Source organism: Ischnura elegans, chromosome 10, assembly GCF_921293095.1.
Source record: "Ischnura elegans chromosome 10, ioIscEleg1.1, whole genome shotgun sequence".
NCBI lineage: Eukaryota > Metazoa > Arthropoda > Insecta > Odonata > Coenagrionidae > Ischnura > Ischnura elegans.
Genome location: NC_060255.1, coordinates 74,556,693 through 74,581,831, shown reverse-complemented (window position 1 = coordinate 74,581,831; position 25,139 = coordinate 74,556,693). Strand labels below are relative to the sequence as shown.

Below are 25,139 nucleotides of genomic sequence, written 5' to 3'. Positions count from 1 at the left end.
ACATAAAATATTTAGGTATATATTTTGACCAAAATTGTAAATGGAAGTCTCACATAAATAAATTAAAATCAGAAATGATTACTATTGTAAGAAAATTCTACTTCCTCAGATACATATGCCCTGAATCAGTGTTAAAAATGGTATATTATGCTCTCGTTAATTCAAGATTGCAATACGGAATAGCCTGCTGGGGTGGAGCATATTTTATCAACATTAAACCATTGATAGTGGCGCAAAAAAGGGTTATCAGGGTTATAACACGATCGTATAGGAAAAGCCACTCATTTCCTCTATTCAAAAAATTAGATGTCCTCCCACTAAGGCATTTATTCATTTATAAAGTCCTTAGAATATTCTATAACCGTAGTGGTGAAAAGGCCCGACCACAAAACTATGACATTAGAGCTTGGAGAAACTTCCATATACCTAGGCCGACGACCGAAATTTATCGACAGTCATACAATTACTTAGGGCCTAAATTGTTTAGCATGTTGCCAAGTAATGTAGCAAACTCGGAAAAAAGATGGGGATTTAAATCCGCCGTTAAAAAATGGCTTATGATGTGTGAGGAAGTAGAGTTTCTACTAAGAAAGGTGGGTTAAAAAGTTTACAATAAAAGGTATATTGTATATTCTATGTATGTAATTATGCGTTTATATAAGAAAAATAAGAAAAATAGTTATCCTTGTCCAAATATTTGAAATACGTTTTGTAATAATGAATGCAATCGGCAATAGAACAAATAACTGAATACAAAGAAATTTTACTTCTCATGTGTGCTAGCACCAGACCTATGTAAAAAGTTTATGATGGTAGCCCCAAAACTACTAAAAGGGGTACCTATATATTCCAAAATATTTAAGTATGTTCTAAAATGTAATATTTGATTGTAAATGGAATAAATTATATATTATTATTATTATTATTATTGGAAAATAGTATTAGACAACTTGAAGAAGATTTTCACACAAAACACCCGATCCTTCTGTAACTAAAGCTGTAGCACATACTAAGATACTCCAATTGCTCTACCCTTTCATGGCTACATAACTTTCTTAAATTTAAACAATTGCTAGGGAGGTTTATAAAATTCAATTTTGAAGGTGACTGTGTTCAATTCCTTACTTAGTAAGTATGCATACAGAAAATAGTTTAAAAATGACAAATTAAGTTGACAAGCAAAAATCTTTCTCCCTCGAAAAAAATGGCCCTCTTAAATAAATAGTACACCCATGTCTCGTATAGCGCAAGGGATGCGTTCCTTGGGGTCTTTGCGCTATACGAATTTGCGTTATACGAGAGCGTTTTAACATAGGGAAGATAGGGATGCGTTCCTGGTAGCATAGGTCTTGGGTATTGAATTTCCTCTAAAACATCTATATTCCCATAAAAAGCCTTAGAAAACATTATTTCTATAAATATTTATATTTTAAACATCTTTAAAGATAGTATTCACGCATTCAAAGACTTTTATTCACGTTAAAAAAAATTCTTACGTGCTTTCGAAATTCCATCCTGTCGTGCGGGTGGGCTAACATCTGCTATCTCAGGGGATCGTAATGCGTTGCCGGCAGTTGATGATTTTTCAAACTAGTCTAAAAACAACTATTGTGTCACCCAGGCCCTTTTGTCGCTCATCGAAATGACAGGAAAATGCTACTTTAAATGCCATTTCATAGCTAGCGGAGTTTATGAATGATAAATCATTTTAATTTGAAGTCCTCCGAGTCATTAGCAGCTACGTGAAACAGTCTTTAAATGCCTTGAAACCTGACCCAGGTTTTCCTTCCCTGAAAATGAATGAACGAGAATGCATTCTTTTCCTAAAGAATATCGTCTCATCAACACTAAAAACTAGTTGAGGGGGAAAGGAGCCACTTTCAATAACAGCTTGGAGTTCATCAGAAAATGTTGTGGTGGCTGCGCTATCAACACTTGCAGATTCACCTGATATCGCCGCACTGAAAATACCTGCTTGCCGTTTAAATTCTGGAACCAACCGGAGCTTTCACTTAATGTCTCGGAGCGATTACCACTCTCGTCTTTTTGTACTGATTCACCATGAACTTTCCGTATGTGTAGACCGCTCGGTTGAAGTTGGTGCGGCTGAGGTCACTGATATTTTAGCTTCGTCTTTATTCAGAATAAGGCATCGTGAGTTTAAACTTCCGCGCAATATCGCTTTGACGCTCTCCATTTTCAAAGCAATTGACCTCTCTCAAGTCCTCTTCTAGGTTAATGGTTTTTCTTGATAAATTCTTGATTTTTCTACACGCATTCCTATTTTTTGCCATATTCTCTTGGTTTTTACTCTGTATGGTTCTATCTAAATCACCTTCTTCTGCTGAACTGTATTCCTGAGACGCAGAAGGGCTATGACTGCGGGGAGGGAACGAAGCCATTGTGTTTAAGACTCTATAGCGGACCCTTTTATGTGTTGATGCTATTCATGCGCAACTCGGCCACCGCTCCGTTTCTCCCCCGTGAATACCGATGACCTTGAAGGCTTTAGCGTAGACTCTCTACCTGGAAGTCAATCGCCCGGTAACCTACGACGGCAAAAATACGTCTCAAACCGTATTACTGAAAAAAAACTCATTTCAACTAGCCCCACGCTTAATTAACGATCTAAATTATTTATTATCATTCTGTTAAGGAGACGAGATAAATCTTCGGAAGGCCGGCTATCTAGACCCAATGACGAGTAATACTTTTGGCAATTGCGCATCAATGAATTTCGATTAATATATAAACAAAAAAGAAGATTTGAGGCAAGAAATAATATTAATATACGTAAATTGATAGAAATTTCGTGTGTACTTAGCGCAAGTTCACGTTTTATCACGAGAGCGTTTAAGATTTTTGATTAGGCTACACTGCGTTGCAATGTTTCCCCGAGGAACGAATTTGCGCTATATCGAAATTGCGCTAATCGAAATTGCGCTATACGAGACATGGGTGTACATATAATGGACATGAAACAGCAAAAATTAATGAAAAATAACCCTTTTAGTGCAGTGGGCCAGTATATTGGCTTTTGCCGCTCAGGCAAAAAAAGCAGCGGGCTGATATATCGGCTCTTACTTAGTCCATTATTTAATTTGCTATAACTTATTTCAGTAAACGTAAAAATATTTTGTCAATATTAACCAGTTTTTCATCAATTACAATTACAAAATGGCTAATTCAATGAAACTTAGACTTTTCAATGTGATTTAACATGATCTAACTGATTCATTGACAATTTCTATGAGGGGCATGCCATGATACAATTGTCTGACAATAAGGTTGTTTCACTTACCCCTTCATCCTCATCATCCTTTCTCCTCCCAACATCATAAAGACGAACCGTTGACTCCTGCACACTGTCAAACATACCCAAATTTTCCACCACAGCAATCTGAGTGTCAAGGCGATTAACACAGAGGTAGTATATGTTTCTTTTCACATCAATGGTAGCTGAAAAACAAGAGAGTATTTTGATTGTCAGATTATGGCGTAGGAATGATTCTTGAAAACAATTATGTATATTCTACCAATGCTAGAGATCATTTAGCATAATTATATTGTTAATAAGTTGCTTTTTTTGAGGGCACCTATGATGATAAACAAAGCAGACAAAGAAATGTCATTCCAATATGCTTCCTTCTTCGATGCAACATAAAATACACTGAAAACTAGGGATGAGTGAGTACTCGAAAATTCAACTAGAGTTGAGTAGGTTGAGGTACTCAACTCAAGTGATACGAGTAGTAATACGAATGCCGAGCCAAGTCGAATAGTTTCGGTTACAAAGCAGTCGAGGACAGTAAGTTCAGAAATCTGCCAACAGGAGGTGCTTTCATGAAACATTATTAACCCTTAGGCTGCGGGAACGTTTTTAAACGTTCTGCATGGTGAGTGCGGGAAAAACGTTTTTCTACGTTTGACCAGATTTTCTTACCACTAGCAGACTTTCCTTAGGATTTTATTGCCGTCCTTTCCGCGGTTGCTTGAACTCAGCCCAACCTAGTGGCAGAGAGCACAAAGGCGTCTTTCGAGGACTGGATACCCTCACCACGGGGAGCGCTACCCAGATTATCCCTTCACCGAGGGAGAGAGCTCCCAGCTCTCCGCGGCACATTCACGAAGAAAACAATTCCAATGAATCCTTACATTTCCTAGGAATTTTTTAATCTTGTCATTGTCCATTAGCCGGGGAAACTTATTTGAAAGCATTGGTTATTCTTTCTTATACTTTCGGTGGTGGGTCAGTCGTACCTGCGTAATTACCATGGACATTTCTTTCCTTTGAGTATTATAATCTCGTTCTGGATTTCCCACCGAATGGGTTTCCCTTCGAATATCCTGTCTTTTCCACATGCTCTATTGATCTTTGCTCAGTTTTTCCAGAGTTTCGGTGGTGTACGTTTGCTCCTAATCAAGTACCTACTCGAGTGACTACATATTGTGAATCTCTTAATTTATTGTCACTATGGATAGTGAAAATTTGCCATCTCGGCCAAAAAGGAGAAAGGTTTCTCTCCAGGATGAAGTTCTCAATATTTTATTCGACTCTGATTGTGAGAGTGAGGACGGAAATTTTTCCGATGTGTCTGTGTATACCAGGGATACTGAGACGGTTGAGGATGATGCAAATGATTCCGGCGATGGTGGTCCATTCAATTTGGCTGAAGACATTGAATCCGCATCATCTTCTTGGTCCAGGACTGATGATTTTACTCCTCAGATTTTCCAGTTCGACAGCTCCTCATCTGGTGTAATATCGGACCACCTTCATGAGAATGCCTATTATAACCTTTATTATCCATTACCTTTACCTACCGCATCCAAACATACGTTCCAAATGCTCCCCAAAGTTCAAATCGGCTGAAGTATGGTTGAAATATTGAGAAATATGGTTAAAAATCAATGGATTTTTTTACTGTTTGATATCAAATCGCTCATAAAAATGTCATGCTGGCCAAATTTGAGGAAAAAATTTCATTTACATTAAATTTAGAAAAAGTAACGATCAAATATTTCAATTCCAATTGTTATTCTTTGAAAGGGCTCAATTGTATTCATGGTCTGTCGTCAGGGGGTGGGGTGGGTAGTCCCGGATTACGAGGGTCCACTACCTGCTAGACACACGCCCGGGGTCGACGGAAAAATATCTTCCCCGTTCATGTCCCGCACACAGTGGCAGAAAAATTTTGACGCTCCCGCAGCTAAAGGGTTAAAATAGTAAAATGCTTTGACTCAGGGCTCTTTCTAGCAGTTTGGATACATACGTATTAATTAAATTGACCACATATTACCAGAGGTTAATTCACTTCAATTTCGCTTATGGAATTGTTGAAGAAGCAATAATTTTCATTCATCTCCTAATTCTGACACAATTACCATCAACATCCCTCATTATCTTTTCCTTTTTACATCGAGCTAAGCATTCAGAATAGTAAATTCACAAGGAGATTTGAAAAATGAGATTAAGTTGTGGCATACATTACCAAGTTGCCTGATCCAGAAATGACTGAACTCGACTCGATACTCGCGTGTAGTTTTCAACAAATTTATACTAGACTCTAGATCAAAAAGCACTCCTCGCACATTCTTACTGAAAACATAAAGAATAGGGTAGTTTCCTTCATCAAAGAAAACGAAAGGCATTGATTGCGATTCCTTACCCACCATTATTGTATTCATAATATACTTATCATTTGGTTTTAGAATTCCCACAGGGACCTAGTTTCTATATGAGTAGACAGGAGTTTTACATCATCTGAGATTACCAATACATGCATGAGGCACAGAGCTCAGGGAAACATGTCTTAATAATCACTCATTAAAACTGGCTATGGTCGGAAAGTTTTCTTCGTTTGATAGGGTATTAATAATCCTTATTTAAGCCAAGCTCTACCTGATAGCAGGGTACTCTGCTACCTGCTAGCATCCTGCGTCGTATCAGTGCTCAAACCTCGCCCCAAGGTCACCTCACTTGCGGCAGCGGGAACCAGAACGACGTCACACGGAAATTTCCCATCATTCATACTTAGCCGTCGCGTTTTTGTTGCGGTTGAAAATTTTCACTTTTCATTTAATCGCAAAAAATAGATATCGTCATTTAAAAATCTAAAAGCGTGAAATACGTACTCCAGGAATAATAATCTTTCGATTTAGGCAATAAAAAAATAATAGGAAACCACCCTATTCATTGCAGAATTTTTCACTTTTGAATAACTCAATCACAACACAGCAATAAATAACCTAACATAATCCAAAACTTACCAATGGAAGAGTAGTCATAGGCATCTAAAGTCTTAAATGAGGACTCAAAGGATGGATCCTCTTCACACTCCTGTTCTAATGAGACTGTGTAAATGGCCGTAGGAGGTACTGACACACCACCTCCTGGAGCAAACACAACCTCACACTGATCCAGAGCTGGCACCGTTCTCAGCAGATGGAATGTCCTCAAGTCCCACACCTCCGTATTTGACACAACCTAGAGTAATGAAGAGCTTACATGTTAATGAGCCCCTAGTATGAGCTATTCATAAGATATGGAGGATGAATCTTGGGTTTAAATTATTTTTTGATGATATTTCCATATCTTCTAGATTTCACTGTGTTGTGACTTGTTAAGTGACAGAGTTTCATGGACTCAGTGTTGGATTGAAATTTTGGTTCCCTCATATAGGGCACATTCAATTGAATTGAGCTTTGAAGACTAGTTACTCAGGATTTAATGGGTCTACAGACATAAAAATAATTCCATCAATCCTCCCCCTAACCAAATATTAGCAAAGGCTAAGATACTTTGAGTAGTCAGGGCCTCTGAGGTCATCCCGAGTAAGGAAAATCCAGAATTTCAGCCAATCTGGATCTTCAAATGAATCCTTCAACGAGTCATTTATTACTTGAGGGAACAACATTGACACAATAGAAATGAACCTTTCCTGGGATGGTATTTGGAAACGACTGACAGCTTAGGCCATTTGCACCATGAGGGAAGGGTAGGAAGGAAAGGGTGGAGAGAAATTCAACCTTAGCCTGAGAGCCACCAAGGGGACAGCAGCTCAACATCCCATCTGACGGATGGAGTGCTGTTCTTGAAGAACTCTCCACAAAGCACTCAAGCAGGGATTGGGCTGTCTCTGAAAAATTTCTGCCACTACTGGGATTTGAACCCATACCCACTGGGAGGGAAGCCAACACTCTACCACCACACCTACAAAATCCTCACAAACAGTTCCTGTGGAAGTGAGACCTTTTGTCAGGCACAATATTGGAATTGCTGAATTCAGTTGCAATGTGCCTGACAGACACAGATGTGAAAAATATTATTAACTCTTCGCATGGTGCAGTGGTACACCTTTAAAGTTTAAAGCACCATTAATAATGTAGTCTAACACTTACATGATGTCTTTCGTGCTATGCATAGACCCATTTACATGCCATCATACGGCCCAGGATTGATCCAGCAAGATATGATTTAACGTGCAATTTAGGCTATTAAGTATTACATGTAATGTATTTTAGCATGTGAATTCTATAAGATTAGTGTTTTTTATTTTGCTATCTTATTTATCTAATAATGTAATTATTTGCCTTTATTGTGCCATTATTTTGCTTAACTATGCTCAATAATCCACCACTGATCTGTCGGCATAAATGCGAAAAGTGAAAGGCTGCATAGAAGGTGTAAAAACAAAAAGCTACTATAAGCATAAAGGGTCTATGCCACATTGTGGCGCGGAGAAATGAAAAAAAAAACTCTCACTGTGCCTGTCATATCCAGTGCGCCTGACAGAAGGTTAAGAGAGCCACTACTCACAAGCTATAGGGCACGAATATTACAAAAGGGGATTCTCAAGTCAGCCTCTAAATGTGTTTTCACCCACCGTGCATTTAAATTGGTCAATGTTGCCATTGCATCGCTCACGGACAAAGTGATCCGAGGTTCACGGGGAAATAAGGTATGATTAGGGGTATTAACCAAAATTTATGTACACAATGATGAGATTGATCAAATTCATAACTTTATTACTCGCAATTACGAACCTTATATAGCAAAATATTGGAAAAAAAGGGGATCACTGTGCTGTGAACATTTTTGAAAACCGATTAAAAAGCGACCGAAGTAGCGACAGAAATCAGCCTTCTCTAGGATGGAATTGGGCTGCCTCTAAGCAGTCCCCCTTTCTATCGGCATTCACTAATTGCACTTCCAAACAATATTTGGCTAAATCTGCAATGTCATCCAAATTTTAACCAAATTTGGAAATACGGAGTAACTCCCCGACAGCGACTTCTGTGACTTTCCCAGGCCTTTTGAATCATTAAGTGATCCTTTCATAGCACATGATTCTGCTCAGTTCATTTTAATACGAGATGTTATTTTTAAATGATCACAAATGGCAAAGTTCCTCTCTACTAAGTAAATAAAGTACTGCTTTTTAACTTTGAATATAGCACGTGCAACCATGAATCCACCAAATGTTTTTAATATTTTTACTGAAAAAGTTATCATTGAAGGTTGAAATTATTGGACACCTGTCTCAAATGGTGAAATAAAAATTCTAAGTGGGAATATTAGTCAGGATTTTTACTTAACAAAAGATAGAGAATTTTTTGGGAAAACTGGTGATTATCTTTACATGGATGAAAATGCTTTATCAGGGGGGGCTTTACATCAATATTATACTATGTCTAAATTTCAGGTCTCCTCATAAATCACACATCATGCTTCAATTTAACACTACAAGCTTTAATTGACTGACTCACCTCAAGGCCATTTGGATGGAAAACTCCACTGAGAGTTTGGTTGAGTTTATCAAATTTGTGCACTTTTTTCCCAGTCGATGCATCCCATAGGACACCATCAGAAAGAATCAACTCATCTGAAGGTGAAAAGGTTGCCCTGTTTTTGGTATACTGATTGGATATTACTGGGAAGAGTGTCATCAACTTTTGTGCTGTGGCCACATCATATATCTGGGAAGAGTAAAAAAACATCCAAGTATAGCTCTTAGTCACATAGAAAGATAATTTTCACAACAATAAATAAATTATTATCTATCTTGAGGAGCCAACTACAAATGATTTATATATTCCTCAATCATTTTTGAACATTGTTTTTTGAGCTTATGAAATAATAACTTTCATTGGACAGCCAGCTTGAAAATTACCATTTTTCAATTTTTCCAGAAATTACTGGGGGTGGTCATCACTGCCCCCTCTCTAAATTCACCCCTGGTTATATGCAACAGGATCAATTAAGGGAGTCAAAAATCAAAAGTCATCCCATTTTTTATTCCATACGTTCAAAGTAAAGTGAGCAAAAAATTGAATGAAATACAAGACACTGGGGGCAGAACAATAGTATGTTATGATATTTTGTCCTTTACACCAAATTGGCATTGTCTTTTCTTTAAGTTAAAAATTTTGATTAATACTAGAGATGCGCGAATAGTATCCGCGAATACCCAAATACCTCGAGTACTAGAAAGTATTCGATATTCGAGATCTCGAATAATTATGCTAAAAGTACGATGTCAAATACCTCAAATACTTAAAATTTCGTGCCATACATTGTCGCACGTTTGTCGTCTCATTGGTGGTTGACTCCAAAACAACATAGCGGACTTTAGTTGTTTAGTGCATGCAGTGCCGTTTTAGGCAAGTTGACGAACTCAGTCAAATTTTGCGAATTAGAGTGGTGAAAAATATATTGTACGATGAGGGGAACCGATGGGGGGGGGGGGGAAAATCCGAAAATACCCGATTTCCTCTACGAAACCCCTAAAAAAAAATTTGAAATGGCAGAAAAAATATTGACTTTTGGGGTACCTCCGATGCACATTGAGCTACTGCTCCCGAACCGTTCCACTCAACGGAAAAATCATCATGGGTTCGAAGATTACAAGAATGCGGGCTACCCCTGACATCAGTTTTGTTTCTTTATGTCAAATGACGGCTCCACAATGACGCAAAAAATTGATAAAGGATAGAAATTTTCATTAAAATATGTAATAGTAAAAAACGGCATATGCGTAGGCCCCTGGCTGAATGCATCATTAAACACACGATAAAATATCCTGAGAAGATATCGCTTTGTGAGCAACTCTGACAGGTAAGACTTGTAGCATGATTCGTAAATTGTAACCTGACGTCCTGTTTTCGAAAAAAAATGCCACATCAACTGCCAAGAAGCTCAGCTGCAAGGATATTGAGATTCGCCAGAAATCACCATGGTATTATTCCGACTATTTCCTAGTGAAAAATGCTTGAATAACGTTAGAAATATGTCGTGTTTGGTATCATTCTTTTTTTATTTACGTGCACATTACTAATATTTCAATCTAATAAAAGTATAGTATCAATTGCCGAAAGTCATTGTTAGACAACTTTTGGGCTAATAGGTGACTCATGCAGCAGTTGGCCACCAGAAATGGGGAACTTGGAAGTGGGTAAGCTGAAAAAGGTCTGCGTACAAAAAAGGGGGAGGCATGAAAAAGATTTCTTTTGTTCTTGTGTATCTTGATATTTTCTTACGAAGCTAACGTCTTCGCAATACGATCCCTGCGTGAACTGGGACATTTTGTTTGATTTCGGAGAAGAGGAAAGAGTCAGAGGGGGGGAGGCGAGGATGGAGGGGGATACCGGATCTCAGGAAATGAGCTAATGTAACTATCCCATGGCACTCAGCTTCTCCCTAGAGTATTTCAATATCCTGGGGAAGATTCAAATTATGTGTCTGTCGTCATTAGCCACAAATGACACATTGTAAACCTCGTCTCATTTTCATCAAACGAAGGATGCAGGAAAATTATAGGATGGGACTGCGATCTTCAAACAATCAATGCGGGAAAGCAATACTTCAGGGAACGATAGATGCGAGAGAAAATTAGATTCTCTTAATGGAACTTTATTTGGGACCAGGAACAGCGAGTGATGAATGCGGGAAAACGACCAATGTGGGAACAATAGATCGGGTTTCCACTGTATATACCTTTTTATACATACATTCATCAAGTGAAATAGAAGAAAAAACGTAAGTTTAATATGCTTTGCACAATTCTGGTATTCGAGGTATTCGAATTTCGAGATATTCGAATATTCGAGAAATGATTTAATATTCGAATTCAATATTCAAGTTCGAGGAATCTGCTATAAGACATACATACACATCTGCATAATACCCTGCGAGCCACCTCTAGGGTAGGTATTTGGCTGGGGGTGACTCCTGATGGTAACATAGTTGACTCCTAAACATTATTTTATAAGATACTAGCTGACCCGGCGAACTTCGTACCGCCTAACATTCAATGAACTTATAGTTTAGTTGCACCATTTATACATAAAGAGCGGCTGTATCGTTTTAATCATATTTGATTCATTATAAATTAAATGAGAAAATATTGATGAAATAAAAATTATACGCATTCTGTTGTTGGCTATTTGTGTTATTAACCGTAAAAAAAATGTTTTTAGGTCTAAGTCCGTAGCGTAAACTTGGCTCGTTCACGGGGCAGGTTAACGCAACGCTAGACCGACGCTTGACTGATGCTCAAAATAGTGTAAGAAAAGCCCCTATGAAGTGGCATTCGTATCAAATGACTTTAGGCGCGCCAGTTATAGTATCACTGTTTGGAAAAAATGCACTGCGTAAACGTGCTGCATGCGTAAACGCACCACGGTGTGCCCTACACATTCGGGCTTAATGTCTTGCGTCAAGCGCCTTCTCATAAACAACAGTTTTTGTTTTGTTATCAGGCACAAGATAAAGCGAATGAAGCTAAATAAAAATAGCGAAGCGAAGCAGGGACGCAGCGAGGTGGGTTTTTGGGGGTTAAAACCCCCCCAAAAGCTCAGAGAATCTTTTTATAAAACATTTGGTTATTAATATTAGGGGGACGGATGAGTCACAAAATATTTAACTGTTCACACAGCCGCAAAACCTACCATTTTGAACCTTTTATCTTAAAAAATGTCTGGGGAGGGCCCCCACATCTCTCGCTTACCTTGGCGAGTTTTCTATACCCTACAGACCCGCCAGTATTAGCGGCGCCTATCCTTAATTCCTAGCTGCGCCCTTGAAGCGAAGGAAGTAACACAGCGGATGGTTTACAGACTCGTAAACATACCACATATTACTTACCATGAGAAAATCATGGGTTTTCACACATGACACATGAGAACAAACATCACAAACGAAAACACGTTCCGTTGGATAGTTTTGGTTGGTTTAGGTTTCGAAAGATCATGAACACAGAGCCTACCTTTAGCTGTAAATCGTTCCGTGGTAAGCCAGGTGCGTCCAAGGACTTTAAATATTCAGATAGATAGTTGGTGACTTCGTCTTCGTTTATTACAAAGTTAAAATATTTGAATTCATGCAGAGTACACGGACATTACTGATAATCAACAATTGCTTGGAGATTTGTTTACACACACGGTAGTTATGTGTTTGTTGATAACTCAATTCGAGCTGAGCTTACCTTTAATTCAATTATTTTAATACTATTTTAATATTACTTTAATATTTTTAACATGTTTGAACATTTAAATTTTTTTAAATATTGTTAAAAAGATCAGTCAAGACATTAGTAAAAACGAAAAAAAAAACTTATTTTTTGACCATCTTAACAATCAACTCCTAAAAACATATCTCTAAGATAAAGTTGAATTTTTTTGTGAACTTTTCCTATTTTTTAATGTCCTATATGTTATCCGGGGCTGAGACGAATCCAAAGAGCCTAATGTCACTAAAATCGGTGCAGCCGTTCTCGAGTTATAAGTGTTCTAACTAACACGATTTTTGACTTTCTTTTATATATATAGATATAAGATATAAACGACAGGTACATTGACCCATTTACAGCAAAAGGGGCAATTCAATTTCCTTCCATAAATTCAATTTTTCATGTTCAGTGTTGTGCACTGATCAACAGCATATACATGACTCATTCCCACCAACAAAAAACTAGATCAATATGAAAGGCAATTGCAATGCATTTGACAAACAACGAGAACTTCTTGAATGCAAGAAAGACTTACGGTTGCTGTTTGTCCTTTGGTTCCAATGATCTTATCTTGCGTTAACTTGCTGAATTCAACATACTCCTCTTCCTCGATGGCAAATCTGAAATTAAATGAAAATCTTACATTTTTTTTCAATCCATTAATAAATATCTATCTTTCAATCTATAGATATTAACTACAGTTGAGGACCTCAAATCCAGAATCCAGAAACCCGGAAAACCAGACATCCGGAATGGTTCACGGCTTACTTTGCTACATAAGCATCTATATATTTAAGTGTCATCAGTGACCACATGTACACCCTTCGCTATGGAAAAATACGAGTGAAGAAACAAGTCATCAGCTTCACTCTCCTTGATTATATGACTTACAAGGAGACATCGCCAAAGTGATGTTTGGGATCTGGATGCGGATGTTATTTTCTAAAACTATATAGGCAAGATAGAAAAAAAGTCACGGCTTTCTTCCACATAGGCCCGGGTTCGAGAGATATTCGCATGTAAAGATTTCGCGCAGCACGACGTCCCTTCAGTAAGCGCTCCCGTTCAACTACGGCCATGGCGGTGCGGTCTAGGGCGTTAGTCTCCTAACCGTAGTTGCCGTAGTATCCCGGGTTCGAGTCCCAGTGTCGGCAATATTTTTTCTCTCTTCTAATTTTTGAAATCACTATTATTTTACATTTTACATTTGTCACATTTTATCCCCATTCGTTTTATTTAGTTTCTTCACGAAGTTTTAAATTTAATATCAATTTATGGATTATAAACGAAACTCCGAATTGTGCCTTACCACGAAATTCCCCGGAAATTCACGTGTAAGTAATTACCTATATTCGTCCTCTAATTCGCGTGGTAAGGCACAATTCGGAGTTTTGTTTAAAATCCATAAATTGTTATTAAATTTAAAACTTCGCGAAGAAACTAAATAAAACGAATGGGGATAAAATGTAACCAATGTAAAATAACAGTGATTTCAAAAATCAGAAGAGAGAAAAAATATTGCCGACACTGGGACTCGAACCCGTGATACCAACTACAGGTTAGGAGACTAACGCCCTAGACCGCACCGCCATGGCCGTAGTTGAATGGGCGCTTACTCAAGGGAAGTCATGCTGTGCGAAATCTTTACATGCGAATATCTCTCGAACCCGGGCCTATGTGGAAGAAAGCCATGACACTTTTTCTATCTTGCCTATAGATATAGGCAAGATAGAAAAAGTGTCATGGCTTTATATATATATATAGATATAGTTTTAGAAATAACATCCGCATCCAGATCACGAACATCACTTTGGCGATGTCTCCTTGTTAGAGATATGGAGAATTCACCTGTCCTACTTTAAATCAAAGAGGAGTTAATAAAAATGGGAAATACCTTTGGGAAGGCCCTGAAGACCAGAAATCCAGAAAAACCGGAAATTCGGAAACCCTTAGGTCACAGGCTTTCCGGATTTGAGGTCCTCAACTCTATATCTATTTTGTTAAAGCTTTTGGCATCTCTGAGAATCTAAATAATAAGGAAGTGGTCGGCATAATTTTTTTTCTGAATTTGTGATACCAAAGAGTGAATTATACCTTGTATTAATTGTTGGGGCTCAAATGTATAACATACTACGGATGCGTAATTTAATTTAAAAAAAAACAATACTGCTAGAAACTCAATATTAGTTAAATAACGAAACTCACTTCATGTCGATGTACTTGTTAACACTCCAAAGGGCTGATAGAGGCCTCCTCCACGTAGACGACGTGAGGAGCAGGTTTCCTTCCCTGTTGGCAGCCATATGATAAACGTAGGAATCATGACACTGGAACGATGACTCTTCCTGCAATTAAAATTAGTCACACATTGATGTAGGTTTTCCATTATTACCGTAAGATCTATAGATTAGATCAGTGGTATCTCTAAGATTTCGCTTTGGGGGAATAATCAGATTGCATAACACACCACAGTGAGTAATAAAATATAAAATTTAGCCCAACCCATCCACATCCATCCCTTGGGATTTAAATTGGGGATGAGTTGATTCCAAATGTCGATTCTCGAATCCACCGATTCTCGGGCACGGAATCAGAATCGAGAATCGATCGCCTAAAGTCGATCCCGATTCCATCGATTCCGGGAATATAAATGTTTTGAGCATAGACTAAAAGCTTGGGGCATATAGGCCGCCACACACCTAAGTGGCCGTGGTGTCAGCCTTGCCCGTGCGGAGGATACACCTGGCACGCGGGTGCTATGACGAACATACCTAAGCGGCCTCATAAACATGAAAACGTAGGCAAGAGCAACAAACCGACGAGTTCCTGAAATAGTGCATGTTCATGAGCAAGTCTCTGAGAAAAAAAATTGGAAACCACGGAATCGGGAAGCAATGCATGCGTTTTTTGTTCTTTTATTAACTGCTGATCACGGCCAATCAAATAATTGCGATTATGAATCACCATCAGAGAATTCATCTGGACCACCAATTTTAACATATAATAGATTGAAATCTATATTTTTTTATTCTTGAATGATATTTGAAGTCTGATGATAATAAAAACGTGCAGAGAGCGAGTTTTCCTTTGAAAAAAAAAAAGCTTCTTATAAATCCGCGCAGAGAGCTGGTTTTTTATACATAACTTTTTTTCATAGACTAACCTTGAGTCTGCGTCAATAATAAAAATTTAGATACATTCGCATTTGTTTAGCCCAGTTTCATCAATGTAACCCTTGAGAAAGTTGATACTTGTTGGCATAAGCCGCCGCGGCCTCCTGGTGGGCTCGACAAGTTGTGTTCGGCCGCCACCGCATTCCCACCAGGCTGCTCTGGTATGTATGGATGCAATGAATGCTAAACTATTGTTTAGCCACTGCAGCCAAACGACAATGTAGCCACGGCGGCTATTGTTATTTTATTCCATTCAATTCTTAAATTTTAATGACAGCAATGCTACAGATAATCTTTAGATAATAATAATTTAATATTTTAAGTCTAGTTTTGACCAGCATCAATTTCCTATGCAAATAATTCTTTATACATACACAAAAAAAAAGCTTGGAATGCAAAAATTTGTTTTTTCAATCACAATTACTTTAAACTAACCTGCAACATGAACCATAATCTGTTTAAAGTCTGTGGATCTACTTTGTGAAACCACCATAGAATAGGAAATGAAAATTCACTCTATACATTCCACACTAATTCTTCATTCCCTACCATGGTTTAGACAATACTAAGTCATTATCAAGCCATCGAAGGATGAGCCAAAAGTGTATTCTACGAACCATAGGAACCAATACTTACAACAGCTGAATGGATGTTAAACAGTTTCACTTCTCCTTGGAACGTTCCCATGACAATGGTCTGGTCATCAGGCTTTGCAAATGAAAAAAATAACAATTATTATAAAAGTATACTATTTAGAAATCCATCATTTGTCGTACCAAATATTTTAAGCATAAAAGTAATTATAATTATAGAAGCTCAAAGATAAATAATTAAGAAATCAAACACTCATGGATGTAAATTAAATTAATTCATGGACTAAGTCATCTCATCTTCCCCAATCAATCAAAGACGAGAAAGTAAAATGCAAATAAATGTCATTTAAGGATGGGCAACTCCAACTTTCGAATACTTGAATGCAATGAACGATGAGGCATTCATGATATCTGATTGTCAAGGAATAAATTCAAAAGTTGTCTGGAATATATGGATGAGAAATTTTGGTGGAAATGAGTATTACTTGCTTTGTCAAATTATATATACAGTTATTGACAATATAATTCCACATATCACAAAAATTTAATCTAATGATTGACGAAGTTTGACTAACAGAAACCTATCTTACTGTAAAAGGCTACTGAAAAAAATGGCACATCCGGAATGGTATTGTTTCCATTCATTTCACTTGAATACATAATCAAGTTGTCATACATCAATGTCTCTGAATAGATGGTTCAACCCAATCTAATTAAAACAGTATAAAAAGAATTATCTATGAACTTTTCTTCTCTTCAATCAACCATAGAGAAAAATTAAATTTTTAAAAAATCTAATCAAAATAAATGCAGATGAGCTTCATTCCTTTGAACACAGGAATAATGAAAGACAATGATCTTGTGACTCACAACTAACGGGCTGTTAATTCAATACCACAATGAAAAAAAGTCACCGAATCTTCCACAAGAAAATTAATCGAAGAAAAAAGCAGATGAATTAAAAACAAGTACTTGTACATAGATCTACTGAACTTCAAATACTATGCTCAGGCCAACATGGGCCTTTTTTCATAAATGTGTTCCCTAATAGTTTCCCTTACCAGAAATTGACAACAGGTGAAGAATCCTTCATCGTCAACAAGACGAAAGGACCGAACAGGGAAGAAGCGCGAATGAACTAGCCTCCTATCCAGCCGGGCACCATCATATCCCCCATGAGGGGGATATATAGGACGCCTTGTAAGGCGCACGGCCACATTTGCAGGAACTGCATTCCTCATATTTGGATCCGGACACTTGTGTGGCCTACAAATAAAGAAAAGAAAATGATATTTTGCCAAACTTCTCCGTAAGCAAAGTTCTACACAGGATGCATCACTTCTGCTATATCATTCTTTACTCCTGATAAATGACTTGCGTAAAAGTAACGTTATCAACTTGAAATTTTCAGGGTATATCAAGTGGACCCTTCTCAACATTTGCCTGTACCTGACATATGCAAGTTTTACCCATGTATTTTATCCAATACATTTTTTTAGATACAGGTAAGTGCTGAAAAGTTTAAATTGTACACACCCTGACAATTTCAAGATGATAGCTCACATTTTAAATGAGAAATGTGCCACAAAAAATTGAATGTGAGGGTGGAATTGAGGGTGAGTTATGTGCTTCCTTAATGTGTACCTCCCAAAAATAAAATGACATACATTCTGGGCTAGATGAAAATAGGGGATCATTGTGGCCTAATGGGTACAGCATTGGCTAACTGATCCAAGGGTCTCAGATTTAAACTTGTGGATGCAAACTGCCATACAAAAATCCTTGAAGTGCAAGGTAGTCCACGGAAAGGAACTGACACCGCTTATCTGTATATAGGAAATTCACATCCCTTATAGTTTAATCAGGAGTGAACTTTACCCTCACCAATCCAAACTGATCTTAAGGTTGAAGCACAGAGAGTCAAAAGAAATACATCAAGTTGTTATATTATGAATGAAAAAAAGATATATTAGTTAATCAACTTCATTGAAATAATCCATTAAAAAAGACTGAGTTCAATAAAAAATAGACTCACATACAGTGGATACAATACAAATGATATTTTATTTTGGCAACAGACCAGGATAGGTATAGCCATAGATTTCACAGATTTATTAATACAAAAGACGTGCATCAGCAAACTACACACATGATATTAAGTCCTGGTCAGGAGAGAAACATTTATGCATCTCTTACGCATCTTTTTCAAGTGCTATGAAAAACCATTTAACTGCACTGGTGGCAAAAGGATAAGGAAAAACTCAACCAGCCCTATAGTAAAAGCTATAATAATACCAAAACCATGTTTTATTTTTTTATGCTTTACTTAGAATATTAAAAGTATATCTATCCATTTGGAGATGACGAAAAATCACTTTCATTTTTGCAACTTATGAACAATGACAGCAGCAGAAAAAACAACGTTAGAAGCTTTCGAAATGTGTGGTAGGATAAGAATCATTAAGAGAAAATGGATGGATTGTATTAGAAATGTGTAAGCTTTGAGAAAAGTGGGGGAGAATAGAACTCTTCGGAAAACCTAGGGAAGAAGAGACTCGACAACTTCATTGACAATATCACGACAAATGATGGTCTGGTGAAAATTATCGCTGAAGGACAAGTGAAAGGGAAGAAAGGCAGAGAAAGGCCTCAGATGAAATACATGGAGAAGGTGAAGAAGGATGTACAGCAAAAGAATTGTGCTGGTGTTAAAAGATCAGCTGAAGGGAGAATTGACAAGAGCTGCATCTAACCAATCTTTGGATTTGAAACTGATGATGATGATTTTTTTGTCACTATTCATGAATTCCACAAACAATGACATTTCATGTCTTTCCAGATTTTCCATAATAGTGGATACCTGCAATCATTAATCCTATAAGTGCAAGCCTATCTTGCTTGAAATACTGAAGAATTCCAGGGTGAATTAGCAGGTTTGCAGTTTAAAATTACATAAAGCCTAATATGCATTTTCCAAAGCTAATTTTTTTCCATGTGCTCTGAATACTTGAGGGTATGTTTAAGTAAGGCAGATAATAAAAAATAGTTGCAAAAGCTATACAAAGCACAAAAGATAAAAGGTGGGAATGTAAGGAAACCCTGCTGATAGATCAGCCCTCTTGCACATACCCTCGGGGCAATAGATCAGCCCAGTGGCACTACAAGGGCTAATCTAGAAAATGATCAATGAATACTTACACAAAGAGGTTGAACTCTGGGCATGTGACCATGGGATTCTTGCAGAGAGCATGCTGGTTCATAAGGTACTCTGTAATTATACTGTCAAGGGTAAGCCCGGGAGGTGGATGCTGCTGGAACGATGCCGTCAGGCAGGATGAGGGGACGTGGTGTGGCAACGTCAACTGGTGACTCGTAGATGCCATGGGTGTGGTGGTATATGAGGCAGACGAGGAAGTCGGATTGTATGGAGTCACAACTGGATGGGTAGAAGGCGGCACTGGGGAACTGGCAGACGTAGGAGCCATCAGTGGCGACGCCGTTGTCTGCTTCTCAAGGCTTCGCATCAATGAGCCAGATGTGCTCGAATGCCTCTCCAGCTTCCTGTTTTGAAAAGAAAACAACATCATAACTCGTGATTGAGGATTAATACAGTAGATTCCGTTTAATGAGTCCACCGGTTACTTGGGGCAGCCGCTTAATTGGGGCAGATCTTGAAGAACAGAACCCAATAGAGGAATATCCCAGAGTATTCTCCACTTCATTGGGACTGCATGCCGCTTTATTGGGCCATGAGTCGGCGACGTAGACTCTATACTCGCAACGAAATTAAATTTTTTTGTTTTCAGAATACTATTTTTTATATTTTCCTCCTTTGATTTATTCTTATTTTTTACAAACGTTCCTATTCTTGCTCTATTTTGAAAGTTCTTTTTGTTGTACTATCCGCAAGAGGATAGGACTTTTCTTTAATAGGATTTAGTAAAAGACATTCATTCAGTGTCGCCCGAGGCTGTGATTAATATTTTTAACTAAATTGTTATAATTCTTAAAAATGATACTAAACTAACTAAACTCCCTGATTTATTAAACAAATTAATAGATTAATAAACTTATGTTGCATTATAAACATTCTTTAGTCTTCTTTCTACATTTCAACATTTGTTTATGCCCATATACAGGATAGTTTGCCTAATTGGGGCAGCCGCTTAATTGGGACAAAGTGCACAAGTCCCGATATGTCCCAATTAACCGGAATCTACTGTAATTCAATTTCGAATTAAATTCGTTAAATTCATACGAAACATAACAGTGCATAGCAGAAATTTAATTTTTACGTGCTTATTTGAAGTAAATGCATGCAAAGAACATAAAACTGAAATTAAAAATAAAGTCACTCACCGACTGCTGCTGAGATTCACTTTTATAGGCTGGTTTATGGCAGTGCTACTTGTGGTAGGGGTGTTAGAAGCATTGCTCGAACTACTGGCTACAGCACATGCAGCTGATGTTGACTGACCAGATGATGAATGGCTGTTAGCTGCTCTAAGACTCTGTGAATTATTAAAATTCCAACATGAATACTCTCTACAGACAAACAATTAGAGAGCAAAATCATCAAACCAACTACATAACTGAACTGAGGAAAGTATACAAATTTATAATATGTAACAGTCGCACCTACAATACCACAATCTAATTAACATTATGGTTATTTCAGACCCGAAATCACACAGTACTAAAAATCAATTCATAGTAATGTTTACTGGGTGAGATTTTTTCATTTTTAATTCAATTACACACAGAAATCAAAGCTACAGATGGATAACTAACAAAAATACATTTGAAATCCAATCATAAACGTGATAACAAACATGTTACAACTTCCAAATTAGCATATTTGCTCTAATCTAAGAAAAATCTAAATTCTAAGACAATCCCTTCTTTTGAAACTGAAAGTGAAAAAATAACAAATAAAACTTAATAACTAAATCACTAACAGTTGAGGTTATCAGAATTAATGTGAAAATGGCAAAACAGAATACGTAAAGTAAATACAAACATGTTAAACTTTTATACTATCTCTTAGTGTTCAGTGCATGTTCTTTACCGTGAACTACTTTTAATCATATTTAAAAAATACCACCCAAATATCATATCCTTTACTCATTTAATACTGCCACTACTTTTTTAATGCAACTTATCTACGTACAATATTCTTAAAAACAACAGAAAATAAAATTTACGCAAAAAACTTCATATTAAAATTTTTACCAAATACAAAACTCATAATCATTCAGCAGTCACAGTTTAAAAGTGTTTTTACAGCTCTTGCACAGAAACGAATGGTCGCCATCTTCCTCCTTTAGTGACATAAGTAAACTTTCCAGGACTCACTGCTGGCAACTGCAAGCTTTGTTTACATTCATTTTCTGTACCAGTTAAGGTATTTAGTTCCTCAGGCAGTAGACAATGTTTTCCAATTGTGTTTCACTTCATTATTAAGCCAAAGGTATTATTCAACAAAAGTTTTTCTTATTTGGATTATAATGGCTGAAACCAAATAAATTTTTTTTGTCCTTATGCCTTTTTTTAGGTGTTCTTATGCTGCCAATAACAAAACATAAGTATCCTAACAGGACCTGTGATGTCAGAGCACTCTTTTTTCCTTCGATATAAATTTTTAAAAATTGCAACTTTTGCATTAAATGTATTAAGATGTAAATGATTTTTGTTTGGGTATAATGAAAAATTGCCTTAACGAATCGAGTTACCACCAAATTGATTGGACACAAAACATCACTATGTTTTAAGTACGTCACATAAATTAGGATCAATTAGGATTGTTATACGTCAGGATTCCGAGAAGTGACTCATGATTCACCATTTTTTCATGTGAAACCAATCAACATCTTCACGTCGAAGGTGTAACTATGCATGTTTCTACATCTTTATTAAGCTCTTCTTTGCTGGCTTTTTGTCTGCTTGCTGATTTGTTACCTCTCTGAGTGATCTCTTACATGATTGGTGGACACCTCTCAGTTCACGTTGTTCTATATCTCCGCAATTGCAGAGCATGACTGGAGTGGACCTAGACACAACATTAGCTTTAAGGAGGTGAAAATCATGCATAGAAATAAAGGCTACAACCCCAGGTTAATATAAGAGGCCATCGAGATTGCTAAAATACAGAACAACATGGGCCAAGAGGGGGGGGGTTGACCTGTGCAATATGCATGAGTGTGCGTAATACTTGTGACTTTAGGGTACAAAAAAATCATAACAGTATAAGTCAAAACTTTCGGGCATTCCTCCGCACCGTGTTGTCCATAGGTGACGACATTTTCTCCAGCCATTCTGCTGGTGTCTTCAGGTCAGAAGTGGCGATGCATAAATTTGCCCGTCTTATATAGCCACTTGGTGGATCGGCAGTTGGTTCTCATGTGGGCTCTGATCAGTCATTGATTTTGATGACCCTTTTCCATATCTTGGCTAATATGTAGCCATCTTCTCTGTTGCAGAGAAGACACCAGCAGCATGGCTGGAGAAACTGTCGTCACCTATGGACAACACAACGCAGAGGAATGCCTGAAAGCCGTGCCTCAAATGGAGAAATGCCGGGGAAACCTTAGATCCAACTTAATCGTAAGAGTGTGAGGTGGCTAAAGGAAAGGAATTCAAATTTAATACACAATAAAAAGCATTACCCCAGGATACTCCCTCCGAAGATATAAGGGGTCTCTGATAAATCACTTATTGCCCAGCCATGACCCATACAAATACTCTATACTCACCCTTGATGAGAGGGGTGTAGTAGGTGTAGATGGCAGTGCTGGAACAGGTGACTGCATTGCTCCCGTCGAGCGGTAGGAGAAGGGAGGGAAGTGATGAGCTGGGTTTGATATACGGAAAGCAGGAGGTGTCTGAGGCAGTGCTGCCTCCCTTTGTAGAGCAGCAGCAGACTCAGTGAAACCCTTGGCAGATAGGTGCTTGTGTATCAGCTGAATCAACTGCTGCTCGTTGAATGTAATGCGTGTCTGAGCCACAACATCAGCCTGGAAAAAACAATCATAATAATAATACAGTGGAACTTGTTTAGTACGTTTCTGAAGGGACCACAAAATATGAACGTACTAACGAGGAAAACGTGCTAACGAGGAAAGTAAAAAATAGCAGTCGGGGTAATTGCAATCTGTGGAAAAGTAGTCATAATAACAATTACTATCGGTAGTTCTCGTAGGATCGCCTTCCTGAACTCTTTTAACCTTTAAAATAAAGAAAATGGGCGCTACATTGAAAAACAATACCATGTGAATAAAAATCACAATGTTTCATAGATTTCCCGAAGACAGTTATATATGAATACAGCGTCTTTCTCCCGTGATTTATCCTATATGTATTTATAGAAAGAGGACAAGTAAAGCTAAGTCATTTCTTTTTTGTCACAGCATACTCGGAGAATATAAAAACAACCCTGAGTATGTCAACGGGTTGTTTTTAAACATCATAAAAATTGGACAAAATTATATTAACCTTAAATTACGGCAACAGCCGTACACATTCGCTTCTGGAATAAAGCCATATCGATTGTTATATCGATCGATATATCGAATAATAACACGCAAGATTAATAGATTACGATGTAATTACAAGAATATTTTATATTATATGGTTGAAATTTACTTTAAAAATTTGTTTAATGTCGTCTGCTTTCGTGCCGAGGTAACGTATTTTTAAGCTAAGCTTCGCGTGGAGATCCAGAGCATCGTCTGCTCCCGCAGCAGTAGTCAAATATGCACGTACTCCGTAGCATTGACGTCGTGCAGTACAGCTTTACATAAAGTGGGAATTGGATAAGACTCATTTCTTCATCATGATAACTCGTGCAATAGCAACAATTGCCCACTCATGAAATTTGTGCGCAGTGGGCACTCCAGAGGCAACAGAAGGTGAGGGGTGGGGAAAATTGGGGCTTCTCATTGGCTGCAGTTTTGCATAGTCAGACATTCCTGATAAATGGCCATATTTTATTATTTATCACGTCATAAGAATTGAGAAATGCATTTGAATAAATCACGGTCGAAGAAAGATATGTGGAATGAATGCAAGAATGTTAATGTAGTAACAATAAATTGAATCATGAATTCGGAGCTTTACGACCCTTAAGAAGATACTGGAGAATGAATTGCGGGTTGCGTCACGGCTAGCAATTGAGCGTACTAACCAGGAAAGTGCAATTTTTTCAAACTTACTAACCAAATACTTTTGCCTGTATTTTGTTCCGATGGTACCGGGACCGAGAGAAATCGTCGTACTAAGGAGGAAAACGTACCAAGGAGGAACGTACTAACCAAGTTCCACTGTAATATCTTTATTCATCTGTAGCACAATAATAATTGTGGTAGATGTCGTCAATTAATACACCTCATGTGAGGACACAGTAATAAGAAATACCCTGGATTTAAGAGGCAGCAGAATGTACATATACAATACAAATAAGAGAGAAATCATACAATTTGAATCAAAGTGCAAAAGTACATTTAAAAGCTGATAGTGGAGAAATCAATTTCCTCCAGTGAGTATATGGGTTTAGATATTAGGAAGTTAATTAGGGTCCTGTGGAAGACATTGTTGTCAACCGTTCTTGCTGAGTTGGGCAACATGTTGAAGTACTTAATTGCCTGCTTTTCATAGTTAAAATATTTGACCAGCCTACATTGAGGCATATCTAATTTACTCTCTGCTCTGCCAAGCAATTCTAACATTTCAAAAGATATTTTTTATAGAAATAACCACACCAAAGCCTAAAAAAAAACTTTAAAAATTCAACAAGAAGTACATGCAAAATGCAAAAATTCCTCTCACAATTTGTAAGATAAATTCATTAGCCATGGTATACTTAGGAT

At 37.5% G+C, this 25,139-nt stretch overlaps 1 protein-coding gene across 1 annotated transcript in view; it reads right to left on the bottom strand.

Annotated features, from left to right (window-relative positions):
* Nucleotides 1–25,139, bottom strand: part of LOC124166457 (DDB1- and CUL4-associated factor 1) — a 64,723-nt gene that overhangs the window by 6,450 nt on the left and 33,134 nt on the right. Inside the window, exons 16-25 of the mRNA XM_046543987.1 lie at nt 23,028–23,288; nt 20,635–20,786; nt 19,474–19,836; nt 17,337–17,541; nt 16,319–16,390; nt 14,715–14,854; nt 13,045–13,129; nt 8,770–8,979; nt 6,271–6,487; nt 3,302–3,459 (exon numbers count right to left, since the gene is read on the bottom strand). Coding sequence (XP_046399943.1) covers nt 3,302–3,459; nt 6,271–6,487; nt 8,770–8,979; nt 13,045–13,129; nt 14,715–14,854; nt 16,319–16,390; nt 17,337–17,541; nt 19,474–19,836; nt 20,635–20,786; nt 23,028–23,288 — 1,863 coding nt within the window. The remainder of the gene's footprint in view (nt 1–3,301; nt 3,460–6,270; nt 6,488–8,769; nt 8,980–13,044; nt 13,130–14,714; nt 14,855–16,318; nt 16,391–17,336; nt 17,542–19,473; nt 19,837–20,634; nt 20,787–23,027; nt 23,289–25,139) is intronic.